General features: G+C 53.6%; 1 protein-coding gene across 1 annotated transcript; it reads right to left on the reverse strand.

Annotated features, from left to right (window-relative positions):
* Nucleotides 1–701: 701 nt before the first annotated feature.
* LOC120659549 lies at nucleotides 702–1,993 on the reverse strand. Its single transcript, XM_039937724.1, has 2 exons — nucleotides 1,650–1,993; nucleotides 702–789 (listed from the first exon to the last, which is right to left on the reverse strand). The coding sequence occupies exons 1-2, from the start codon at nucleotides 1,991–1,993 to the stop codon at nucleotides 702–704; spliced, it is 432 nt and encodes a 143-aa protein (XP_039793658.1).
* Nucleotides 1,994–13,523: the final 11,530 nt, after the last annotated feature.

The following is a 13,523-nucleotide window of genomic DNA, read 5'->3' on the forward strand; positions in this document are numbered from 1 at the left end:
TCGTTATTGTAAATCGACAGTGTGGCCCGTCGAGGCCTTGTGCGTTCGAGCCTTTGTTTCTCTACTTTATTTCCGTGTTCTCGTATGCATTTTAGATAGGCCTCGGCGAGGACGATCGCGTTCGCAAGCGACCTGGACGTAGGGAGGTGAGTGGGGATGCCATATCCCGGAGGCGTAGGTGGTCCCGCGGCTCGGCCGATCCCGTTTCCTAGTCGTTTGCGCCTTGCGTCAGCCCTTTCTAAGTATACGAGAAACTTAGATACGAGAATTTTTCGAAAAAAATGTTGGCGATTTTTTGGGATGTTCGAGGGTTCCCCCCGCAGTAGCCCCCATAGCCAAAAAAATAAACAAGTAAAGCATACTCCTTTATTGTTTCGGTAAATCGTAAATACGAGTACAAACGATGTACAAATAGCTTGGAATTCTAAGGATAGAAGTGACGTAGATGTTGTATGTTCCAAGCATTGGTGAAGACTTCGCCGTTTTCGTTCGCCAGCTTGTACGTGCCGGGCTTGAGCACCTCAGCGATGATATACGGGCCTTCCCATGGTGGTGAGAGCTTGTGGCGGCCCCTGTTGTCCTGTCGAAGCCTCAGCACCAGGTCGCCCTTGTTGAGGTCTCGGCGTCGAACTCTATGTGCTTGGTATCTTCGCAGGGATTGCTGATAACGTGCTGAGTGAAGGAGCGCCACGTCTCGAGCCTCATCCACTTGGTCCAGCGAGTCCTTGCGGGCTCACTGGTTCTGCTGCTCTTGGTAGGCGTTGAGCCTCGGTGACCCGTACTTCAAGTCTGTGGGGAGAAAGGCTTCGGCTCCATAAACGAGGAAGAACGGGGTAAAGCCCGTGGCTCTGCTTGGGGTCATCTTCAGGCTCCAGATAACCGAGGGTAGCTCTGTGAGCCACCTCCGGCCAAACTTGTTCAGCTTGTTGAATATCCTTGGCTTGAGGCCTTAAAGGATCATGCCATTGACACGCTCCACTTGCCCATTCATCTGTGGGTGCGCTACAGCCGACCAGTCCACACGTATGTGGTAGCTGTCGCAGAACGCCAAGAACTTCTTGCCCGTGAACTGGGTGCTGTTGTCGGTGATGATCGAATTCGGGACCCCAAACCTGAAGACAATGTCAGTAAAGAACAGAACAACTTGCTCGGATCTAATCTTGCCGATGGGTCGAGCCTCGATCCACTTGGAGAACTTGTCGATTGCCACCAATAAGTGGGTGTAGCCCCCGGGCGCCTTCTACAGCGGGCCAACGAGGTCTAGTCCCCACACTGCAAATGGTCACATGATGGGGATTGTCTGCAAAGCGTGGGCCGGGAGGTGCGTCTTCCGGGCACAGAACTGGCAACCCTCACAGGTCCGCACGACATCGGTGGCGTTGGCGACCGCGGTGGGCTAGTAAAAGCCTTGCCGAAATGCGTTACCCACGAGGGTGCGGGGTGCGACGTGGTGACCGCAGATGCCAGCGTGGATATCACGGATCAGCTCCTTGCCCTCGGGAATCGGGATGCAGCGTTGTAAGACGCCCGAGGGACTGTGTTTGTACAGCTCGTCGTCGATTAGGACGAAGGACTTGGCCCGCCTAGCGAGGCGCCGTGCCTGAGCACGATCCGAGGGTAGGACCCCTCGAATCATCCAGTTAAGGTACTGAGTGCGCCAATCCCGCGGGGGTGGGGCCTCGTCGATCTCCATCGCTTTGGCCTCGTCCATGGAGGAGGTCTTGAAGTCAGTGTCCATGGGCTCGGCCTCATCCGCCGAAGGGTTCCCGCCAGGGGGCTCAGCGTTCGAGGGGCCCGGCTCTGCCAGATTCTTGAAATCGACGGAGGGCTTGATGATGTCGCGAGCAAAGATGTTCGGGGGGACGGTGGTCTGCCCTGACGCAATCTTGGCTAGCTCGTCGCCATCCTCATTGTAATTGCGCGGGACGTGGTTGAGTTCTAGACAGTCGAATTTGTCTTCAAGGAGGCGTACTGCATTGCAGTATGCCTCCATCTTCGGGTCATGACAGCTAGACTCCTTCATTACTTGGTCGATGACAAGTTGAGAGTCACCGCGTACGTCGAGGCGCTTGACGCCGAGCTCCATGGCGATGTGGAGGCCACTAAGGAGGGCCTCATACTCCGCCATGTTGTTAGACTCAGGGAAGTGTAGGCGAATTACATAGCGCATGTGTTCTCCGAAGGGTGAGATGAAGAGGAAGCCGGCGCCGGTGCCGGTTTTCATCACCGACCTGTCGAAGTGCATGGTCCAGCATTCAGCTTGGATTTGTGGAGGGGGCAACTGAGTGTCCGTCCACTCAGCAACGAAGTTGACCAAGATTTGGGACTTGATCGCCTTGCGAGGGGCGTAGGTGAGAGTTTCTCCCATCAGCTCCACGGACCACTTGGCAATTCTACCCTCGACTTCCCAGTTGCGGACTATCTCTCCCAGAAGGAAAGACGAGACCACGTTGACGGGATGGGCCTCGAAGTAGTGGCGCAGCTTGCGCCGAGCCATGACCACCGCGTATAGCAGCTTCTGGATTTGCGGATAGCGTGTCTTGGTTTCGGACAACACTTCGCTGATGTAGTACACCGGCCGTTGGACAGGCAGAGCATGGCCCTCCTCTTGTCTTTCGACAACGATCACTGCGCTGACCACTTGGGTCGTCGCGGCTATGTACAGGTAGAGGGGCTCGCCATCTATGGGTGGTGTGAGAATGGGGGCATGAGTGAGTGATGCCTTCAGCTTGTCGAGGGCTTCCTGAGCCTCGGGGGTCCATGAGAAGCGTTCGGACTTCCTTAGGAGCCGATACAAAGGCAAGCCTTTCTCGCCAAGGCGCGAGATGAAACGGCTAAGGGACGCTAGGCATCCCATGAACCTCTGTACCCCCTTTAGGTCTCGGATCGGTCCTATCCAAGTGATGGCCGAGACTTTCTCAGGGTTGGGTTCAATGCCCCGCTGGGAGACAATAAAGCCCAAGAGCATACCTTGAGGGACTCCGAACACGCACTTCTCCAGGTTAATTTTTACCCCCTTAGCCCTAAGGTAATCAAATGCGATCCTGAGATCGGCGACCAGGTCGTCCGCCTTCCTAGATTTTACAACGATGTCGTCGACATATGCCTCCATGTTCCGCCCGATATGGTCCCTGAATACATGGAGCATACACCGATGGTATGTAGCCCCGGCGTTTCTGAGGCCAAAAGGCATCGTGGCATAGTAGTACATGCCGAATGGTGTGATAAAAGAGGTCGCGAGCTGGTCGGACTCTTTCATCTTGATTTGGTGGTAACCAGAATAAGCATCAAGAAAAGGATAAAAGTTCGCATCCCGCAGTTGAATCAACGATTTGATCAATACGCGGCAAAGGAAAGCGAACCTTTGGATATGCTTTATTTAAACTAGTGTAGTCTACGCACATCCTCCAGCTTCCATTCTTTTTCTTTACTAATACAGGATTAGCTAGCCACTCGGGATGGAATACCTCCTTGATGAATCCGGCCGCCAGAAGTTTCTGCAACTCCTCGCCGATCGCCCGGCGCTTGAGCTCGTCGAAGCATCGCAGACGCTGCTTCACCGGCTTGGAGTTGGGTCGGATGTCAAGGGAGAGCTCGGCGACCTCCCTCGGTATGCCAGGCATGTCTGAGGGGCTCCACACAAAGATATCTGCGTTGGCGCGGAGAAAGTCGACGAGCACCACTTCCTATTTGCTGTCGAGGGTGGCGCTGACCCGCAATGCCTTGTCGTCGGGGTGATTAAGGTTGAGGGGCATCCTCTTGATACTTTCGGCGGGTTCGAAACTGCCCGCGTGCCGGTGCGTGTAGTCCAAGGCCTCGCTTGCCATCTTGTTGAGGGTGGCTGCGAGGGCCTCGTCCTCCGCTTGAGCCTCCACGTGCTCGACACACTTGACGTCGCACTCGTAGGCGTGCTTGAACGAGGAGCCGACGGTGATGACACCCTTCAGACCCGGCATCTTCAGCTTGAGGTAGGTGTAGTTGGGGATAACCATGAATTTGGTGTAGTAGGGACGGCCAAGGATGGCGTGGTAGGCTCCCCGAAACCCCACCACCTCGAAGGTGAGCACTTCCTTGCGGAAGTTGGCTGCCGTGCCGAAGCAGACGTGTAGATCGATCTGGACGAGGGGCTGGACTCGCTTCCCCGGAGCAACGCCATGGAATGGCAACTTGCTGGGGCGGAGCTTGTTCAATCCGATCCCCATGAGCTTCAAGGTGTGGGCGTACATGATGTTGAGTCTGCTGCCCCCGTCCATGAGCACCTTGGAGAAGCGAGTGTTGCCGATGATAGGATCGACAACAAGCGGGTACCTGTGACAGCCCAGGTAATTAAACTACTAAGCAAGAGGAATTAAACATGTCATCATGCGTCATTAACCAAGAAAAATTTAAATAGTTGCATGTATGCGTGTATGTATGTGCTTGTAGTTAAGAGCAAATACACCTTTTATAAAGAGCTAGTATACTTTTCATGCTTACCATGAAATGACACATGAAATGCATCAATGCACACCCTAAATGATGATGCATAAATTCATTAGGATATTCAAACATGCATTGAATAAATGTCACATAAAATGACGAATTAATTCAAATTGTAACAAACCGGCTTTAAAAATAAATTTCAAACCGTAGCTCAAATGAACTTTTCCTAAAACCAAAGTTGTAGGGTTTCAAATGATGAACAACTTTCATGTTCAAAGTTTTTCAAGTTGCTACACAAAAATTGAAGAAAAATTTGAATATGAACTTGAATACGGCAATAATTTATATTTATCGAACATTCAAATTTAGCTCTTCATCTAAACTTCAAATGAGTTTTTGCCTGAAAAGAAAGTTGTGAAGTTCGAAATTTTCTACAACTCTTGTGTTGAAAGTTTTTCACATGTCCATTGAAATTTTTTAAGAAAAATTAAAATCAACTCTCTCTCCTCTCTCTCTTTTCCTTCACTCCTCTGTCTTACTCCCCTACTTCCAGTGCCACAGCGCCGCCCTGACCCAGCCATGATGCCCGTCGGCCACGCGTCGCGCCCCCGCCACCTGCTGCCACCACGCTGCGACCACCACTCGGCCATGAGTGCCTTCACCAGCTGCCCAGCTCGCCCCGTCCCGGCACCACTGCGACACCGCCTCCCTCCTCGCTGCACTCTTCCCCGGCTTCAATGCCGCACCACGACGCCGGCTCCGCGACACACGCTCGCGGCCAACACTGTGCACGCCCTTGCCACTGCCGTGCCCGGGCCGCTGCCCGCATGCCCGAGCTGCCCGGCCTCCCCAGCACCACCTCCCCTCCCTCGTGCGCCTATATAAGGCCGAGCTCGGACCCTGCTCGCGCGCAGCCCGCCATTGCCGCGCCATGGCCGCCCCTTAGCGGGTCGCCGTGAGCTCCCCTCTGCAGCCCCTCTCCTCCCCATTTACTTCGCCACCCCGTGTTCCCGCTCCTCCCCTCTCCATTACACCCCAATCCAAGCCCCCACTCCCCTCCCTGCGCCCTGGAACGCCGCCGCCCACACCATTGCCGCCGCCGAGCACCACCCCATCGCGGAGCCCCCTCCTCCGCCCTTCCTCGCCCCAAATGGACCCCGCAGCAAGATTCCTCTCCCCGTAGTGAAGCCCCCAGACCCGTTCGCCTCCGCCCCGGACCGCCGGAGCGGCGCCGCCGCCGTCCGCCGGCCCTGCTCCACGCCGTCGAGCCGCCTACGGCCACCCCGAGACAAACCCGAGCCGCCCAGGGGTAGTGCTCGCCTCCCTCTTGCCTTTCCCCCACCTAGCCCTCGCCGCCGACGAGCTCCTCACCGGGATTTCGGCCGCCCGCCGCCTCCTCTGTTCCAACTCCGGCCAGGGGCCTCCCTGCAATTTGTTTTAATCTTCCAGGGGCCCAACTGCAAAGTTCCGTTTTCTTTTTCTTTTGTTTTGAAAAACAGCAAATTTGTAAAATCAATAATAAATAACAGAAAAATCATAAAAATGAAAACTCAACTTTTATGGAATCCTTGTGACTAGATCTACAACTTTTGTTACATACATTTTTTCATTTGATCAATATTTTTTGCTTTATTTAAAATACAAAGAATAGGTAGCTTTTATTGTATCTCAAGTTATATGCATGTTCTGGTTATGATTTTTGGATAGTGATGTATTACCAAATAGTACGGCTCTGTGTAAAAATGTCATGACCTTAGGAGAAATATAGCTATAGGTTTTAATAGATCTTGATTTATGCCTAGGTTAAATTGTTTTATTTATCCAAGTTGTTCTGATGTGATTCATGAGCTGAAACTTTTACAGTTTCTCTATTGCGGTGCATGTTTTATTCGGAAAAAGTTTAGAAATTTTTAGTTAAGTCAAACTGGTCCAAATAATTTATGGTAGGAAGAAATGTACTAAATCATGAAAAATAGTTACTTTGCCTGGAAAAATCTAATATTTGTTACTACAGTCTTTAATTAAGTTGTGAACCATTCCTGTAAATTTTGAGGCTCAGATTCTTGGTATAACAGTCTGTGGAATTTAGTTTTGCTCCATGCATCTATATATTGTGCTATTTTTCATGCCTTGTGTAATGCTTAGTTAAATCTGAAATTTTTACAGTAGCTTCATAATATTATCATCAACACTCAGATTAAGTTTCATTACCATTACTTGCATAGTTTGACTTGTAAAATTTATTTTTGTTTCTAGAAGTAGCTGCTTACTTTATTTTTCGTGGTTAATATGCTGCATGAAATTAGCTCAAAATTTCACAGTAGGCAAGTTACTCCGCTATGTACCTTGCATAAAAATTTTAGTACCAGAAATTATATCTAACCCTAGTTATGGTTTTTTTTCATGTTATTATAGTGTTAATTAAGGAAAATACCAGTTCTACGTGTCAAGAAAATAAAAAAACAGCAAACTCCTAGTCCTTTTATGAATAAAATAATGTTAGATAGTACTCTATAAATAATTGCTCAATAAATAGAAAATATTCTCCAACTTAACTTGAGTTGTGTTGGATTACAACTCTATAGTGAATTAAATTAAGTTTGTTACCATCACCACAACTCATGCATGTGCATTTCATATAGATTTGACTACTCTCGCCGACGGTACGTACGAGCTGGTGCCGGAGTCCGAGAATGAGCACCGTGAAGCTCAAGTTAATCTAACTAAAGTTGCTGAAGACCTGAACCAAAGTTCAGAAGAGCCCAAGGCTAGCTCCGCTCAGGAAGGCAAGCCCCGGAGCATGTCCTATCTATTTTAAATTTATGCAACTTCTTATATTCCTATCTACTTGTGCATTTACGTTTGTAGGAATTGTTTGGAACCCTAGTTGCGTAATCTTAGGTACCTATGTTTGAATACTAGCATGTATAGGTCGCTAGTTGGCTATGCGAATGGTTCGGTAGAAGTCGAATGATTTCCTGTCACTCGCGAGAATTATAGGAGCTGGATGTTTACTACACACTGCAATATAAGGTTTATGGGCATGGTTGTTGTACTTGTGATACCCCGTCTGTTTAGTGAAAATGGATAAGACCGCGGTGTGTGGTAGTGGTGGTTAAGCGTTTGAACATACTAACCACAGGCCGAGAAATATGGTAATCGGTAAGCTTAAGTACCTGATCGGACCGGGGAGTGGACTTTTCCCTCACCCTGTTTGAACGTTGTTTTTCATGCGGCCACATGCGGGTGCAAGCGTGGTCACGACCCGGCGTCGACCGTGGCGTGGGGCTCTTGTAGTCGAAGGGGGTGACCCTGATCCATAAGCCAAAAAGAAAGGGGAAATGTTGCATGGGTGACTGGGTCAACATGCGTGTGTGTTAGGTCTGCCTTGCAAGGTTAACAAATTCTATTCGAATCGTCCGCCTCTCACGGATATTGGGACTGCTTAACCCTTTGGCCACATAGAGTAAGAAGTGGAACAATGAGGATGATGAATATGATTGAATGATGAAAAATAATTGTTTTTCACCATGTATGCTATTGGATAGATGCTCACTTAGAATGGTAAATTGAACTAGAATTTTGAAGCTAAAATTTAAAATTAAGGAATTACTCTTAGTTGTTTTTCGGCGAAACAAACCTCTCCAGACAAAAGCCTTACATGTCTAGGTAGTGGGCTAAGTATATCCATAGTCGGGTAAGCCTTTCTGAGTATTAGTATACTCAGCCTTGCTTGTGGCTTAACTTTGTTTTCAGGTGATACGTTTGAAGATCAGATAGCTAGCTTGACTTGGCCGTGTACTTTACCTCCTGGTTGGTCGGTGGAGTGGGATACGACTCTGGTCAACGATGACAATGTCGAGTGATGTCATGTACGGGCTTCATCATGGGTTCGATCGATGCTCAGGTGGATTCTTCGGGACTTTACCCGACAGCACTGCCGGATTACTCCGTTTGAAGTGCGTGTTAGCCAAGATTACCTTTAGGGTGATGGTTAGCACACTTGAGCCGGATTAATTTGGGCAGTTCTGCCACAGTACCGTCCCGGGTGTGGGACGTAATCGGGGTGGTCCTCGCGGCCAAAGGAGATGGTGTCCTCCGACCAGTCAAGGTAGGATGGCGAGGCCTTGGTGACGGAGAAGACTTCCCGGCGCTCACGCTTGCGCTGCCGAGAGGTCATGTTTGTCGTCGACCCTCCGAAGATGAAGAAGGCGTTCTCCACCGGGGGGAACTCGTCGTCTCCACCTTTGTTGCCAGCATCCTTCTTCTTGTCCTCGTCGCGATGCGCGACGCAGTTGTAGTACTTCCGAAGCATCTCGCACTGCTCGAGGGTGTGGTTGACCGAGCCCTTGTGGTAAGGGCACGGCTTCTTGAGCATATCGTCGAATAGGCCGCCACCGCCTCGAGGGGGGCCTCGAGGTCCTTTGCGGTCTGAGGCAGCGATGAAGGCCTCGTCGGAGTCCTCCACCTGTCCCGGTCTGCGCTAGTTTGGCGAGGCCGGCTTCTTTCCTTTCTTTCCCGCTTTTGTCTCTTGACGGGGGCATTGGTCTTGGCGCTGCCGCCCTCTGCGGGCGCATCTTCTTTGCGCTTGTTCGCCTTGTCGTTAAAAATGGCACCAACTGCCTCCTCGCCGGCGGCGTAGTTGGTGGCGGCATCGAACAGCTCGTTGGTACTGGCGGGACGGCTTCGTGCAAGCTCGTGCACCAGGTTCCTGCATGTCGTGCCTTCGAGGAAGGCGTTGATGACCTCGACGTGGGTGACGCTGGGGAGCTCGGTACATTGCTTGGAGAAGCGCCGCACGTAGTCGCGCAGGGACTCATTGGGCTTCTGCCGACACCCTTTGAGGTCCCATGAGTACACAGGGTGCACGTAAGTGCCCTGAAAGTTACCCACGAAGATCTTGACTAGGTCGGCTCAGTCGTGGATCTGGTCTGCGGGCAAGTGCTCGAGCCATGTTCGCGTGGCGTCAGTGAGGTGAAGAAGGAGTTTGCGGATGATGACCGCGTCGTCCGTCGCACTGCCCAGCTGGCATGCTAGGTGGTAGTCGTTGAGCCAGACCGCGGGATCGGTCTCTCCCGAGTATTTGATGAGGGTGGTGGGCTGTCGAAAGAGCGGGGGCAAGGGAGCGGTACGAATCTCCCGGCTAAACACACGGGTGCCCGGAGGCTCCGGTGACTCGCCCCTGTCGTGTTTGGGATCAAAGCGACCGCCCCGTCGAGGGGTGTACTTCCTGCCATTGATGATGCTGCGGGCGTCGCCATCACCGGCGTGTCCGCGCGTGTCGTGGAGTCGCTCCCTTGCGGGAGACCTTCCAATGCGGTCGTGCACCGAGGGTGCCTTCGCACCGTCTGCTGTGGCTGCCTTGCCCTTTCCTTCCGGGGGAGAGAGCACCGAGGCCTCGCGGCCCTGGTGTGCTGTACCTCCGGCCTTCGGGACTGTCGAGCGCATGCGAGACGCAGAGCTCTCGGCCTGCTGCACAGCAGCCTGCTCGATGAGCACCTGTGCCTCGTGGCGCAAGTTGCGACCCGGAGTCGTAGATGGCTCGGGAATTGCTTCGAGTAGGTAAGCCGCAGCGATGAGTTTCTCGCTGGCCGTCTTCAGTTCCAGTGGTCCGTCGGCGTTGTCAGCTAGGATCCGTTCCCGGGCGACGCGCCCCGCCGCCCGGGCCTGCGCGCCACGCGCGGTGCGCTGCTGTTCGAGCGCAGTGCACAGCTCCTGCGTCTGCTGACGTTGCTCGTCGAGCCTGGCTTGAAGCTCCTTGAGTTGCGCCAGCAGTGCCTTCCGCGCCGCCGAGCTTGACGAAGAAGAAGGGGTCGCGACAGGCACCACTACTTGGTCTGCCTGCGCGTCTGCACCGCCGTCCCTGTTATTGCCCGGAGCGCCGTCGATTTGCCCGTCCGCGAGCTGGACCATGAAGCACTCCTGAGTGGGATCGTAATCCCCCTCGCTGGAGTCCTCAGAGCAAGTGAGGCAGTACGCCACCGCGAGCTGGAACGAGCGAAAAGCGTCCAAGTCACGGACCCCAGAGTAGTCCTCGGCCTCCTCGGCCGTGAAGTTGTCCATGAAGTAGTTGATGTCGTCGGCGATTAAGCCCGCCGTCTCGGGATAGGAGTCGTCAGGAAATGATGCGATGAGGTTGCGGATCGAGAGGAGGTGATGTCCCGGCAGATCCTCGTACTCGGTGAAGTTGGTGCTGGATGAAGAGGCATAGGTGGCAGCATTGCGAATCCCAAAGGGAAAGGGCGACAGCGCAGTCGCGCCCTCCCTGAGAGGCACTGGGGCTGCAGTCGATGGTGGTGCTGGCGCAGATGGCGCCGGAGCACGTGTTGACGAAGTGGTGAATCCGTCGGCTGCGACGCTGAGCTGCGACATGCCAATCCCAACCCACGTGGGGGAGCTGAGGTGTGCCGCCCCGCCGCTCCATGCGCACTTGTCGCGAGCGCTGGCCCGAGCGCCTGTTGCACCGGGCTGGCGAAGTCGGGGCGTCGAGGTTGCGTCTGGGCGAAAGGAGCTCCATGAGGTAACCGTTGCCGGTTGCCCTGAACTCAAGACTCCCAAACCGAATCTCGTATCCCGCTGGGAGCGGATTCGAGGCACCCATGGGAAATGGGTTGGATCTGCTCGCCATTCCTGGAGATCAAATGGGAACAAAAAAGAAATGTCACGCAGTGCCACTACCTGGCGCGCCAACTGTCGGTGTCCTGACCCGGCGGTCCGGCACCAACTAGTGATGATGCTGCGTGTTTCTCGTCCCAGATGGTTGATGCAGGAGGCAACACAGTCACGCACAGGTTTATCCTGGTTCCGGCCGCGGGGCCGTACGTCTAGTAAAGGGGTGCGCGAGTGCACTGTACTGTCTTACACCGGAGGTGCCTGTAGTAGGGGGTACAAGCGAGGCGTGAGAGGGAGGGAAGCTCCCAGGTCTCTGTTAGAGGAGGAGTTGATTGAGGCGAGTGCCAATATTGGGGTTATGTGCTAAGTGTTGTGTTCTACCGGATCCCTCCCTCCTAAGATAGAGCCCGCCTCCCCTTTTATAGACATAAAGAGGGGCGGTGTACATGCACAAGAGATCGCGAAAGTCATCGTCTTCTCCCTGAATCGCGGGGGTGCAGTGGTCGAGCACTGTAAAAAGTGCACTGTGGGGTATGGCGTCCGGCGTGGCAGTCATCTTGAGCATCGTCTTTGGCCTTGCGGAGATCGCACCGGTGTCCTTGTAGCTCTAGCGGGCGGCGTGGTCGTTGGTGTAGAGAGTACCGTCCTCCAGGCGTGGCGTGGCGACGTTCCGAGGGTCCTGCAGACCAGGGTCTTGTCCTGGTCAAGGCCGGGGCCGCTTCCGAGGGTCGTGACCATGCCGTTCGAGGGCTCTGCGGAGGGAAAAATACGAAGGAGGTATGGGGAGTTGGCAGCACAGTGGCTGAAGCAGTGTTGAGCACGTCTCGCGCTGCGTCGCAGGTTCCCACAGTGTCTCCACAGCGTCCGGAATGGCGGAGCAGTGACCGGAGTTGGCGGACGGGACTCCGGTCATAGCCACTGTGGGGAATGACGGCCTGACGCCGTCCGACCCGGGCGCTGTGGAGGAGTGATTGGCATTTAATACCTCCGTACGGCGGACGGGTGAGCGGAAGGGCCATTTGTCCTTTCTGTCGAGGGGAGACGATCCGCTCCCCCGAGGGTAGGCTCGCTACCCCCGAGCGAGGCGGAGACGATCCGCTCCCCCGAGGGTAGGCTCGCTACCCCCGAGCGAGGCGGAGACGATCCGCTCCCCCGAGGGTAGGCTCGCTACCCCCGAGCGAGGCGGAGACGATCCGCTCCCCCGAGGGTAGGCTCGCTACCCCCGAGCGAGGCGGAGACGCGGGGCGCGGTCGAGGCCCTCGACGGGGAGCCCTCGAGCGAGGCGGGGATCGCCCCGCGGGTTCGAGGGGGCTTGGATGGGCCGCACTGTGTACGTGGGCTGCGTGTTGGGCTTCTTTGAGTCCTTTCATTTCTTCCAGATTGGAAAGAAACTGCAGGCCATTGTGGGCCCTGTTGGCTAACATGTGTTTGCATTTTTAGGACGATCTTAGTCCCATGATTAGGGTACCCGACAAATTTTTTAAGAAAGATAAATATTCTGTAGCAGGCTCACATCAAACTCTGTTCGTAAACCTTTGGAATCAGTAATTCTAGTACATAGCTCATGCTCATCAGAGTGTACAAGGTGTTTTGGAAAGTTAGTTATGGATTCTGTGCATGGTATCTTTTTAGATCACTGTAGGTTGTCATCTCTGGCAAGAATTCACTGTTCTCTGAGCTGCTGCTCGACATGATGGACTGGGTCGTGTTTCGAAAGGAGTTTGATTTGGAATTCATGTTTGCTTGTCTGGTTGCGTACTTGCGTATGCATTTGTTTCTTAACGGGCCGATTTCTGACGCGCGCGTGCCAAGCCAGGCCGAAGTTTTTTTTTTGGGAGAAAGACAGGCCGAAGTTCCGCAGATGGTTTGCTGGGCTGTAGTTAAAACCGTCTGGAATCCAGCCCAACGAGAGCCTCCCTCCTCCAGGCTGGCTGTTGGCTGTCCCCCGGACGGGCCCCACCCACTAGTCACCGACCCAGTCAAAACGGAGCGACCACGTCACCGGGTCGTCCAACCCGAGCAGGGTTTTAAATTTCGGCGAAATTTCGCCGAAATTCGGCGAAAAATTTTGTTTTCGCTACTTACCGGGAAAAAAAATTTCGGTATTTTTCGGAAAATTTCGTTTGAAAATTCAAAATTCAAAAAATTTCGGCCAAAAGTCACCGAAATTCGCCGAAATTTACCGAAATTTCGGAACGAAATTTCGTTTCCGCTAAACACCGGGATTTGCAACGAAAACGAAATGGTTAACCCTGAACGAGCAGGCCGCGCACGCCGCGGTCAACACGGACCCCGCCCCGGTCAACGGACGCGTCCCTCTCCTCTCCTCTCCACCCCAGCCCAAAACACTCGTCGAGTCCTGCCTGGTCCGTGTCCGCCGCGCCTAATCCCCAGATCCGACGGCCCGCCCGCCCGCTCCGTCCGATCTCGGCCGTCCGCCCCCACGCGAAACCCCGCTCGCCAACAAATCAAATTTAACTCGGCTCGCG

The sequence above is a fragment of the Panicum virgatum genome, chromosome 2K (assembly GCF_016808335.1).
Source record: "Panicum virgatum strain AP13 chromosome 2K, P.virgatum_v5, whole genome shotgun sequence".
NCBI lineage: Eukaryota > Viridiplantae > Streptophyta > Magnoliopsida > Poales > Poaceae > Panicum > Panicum virgatum.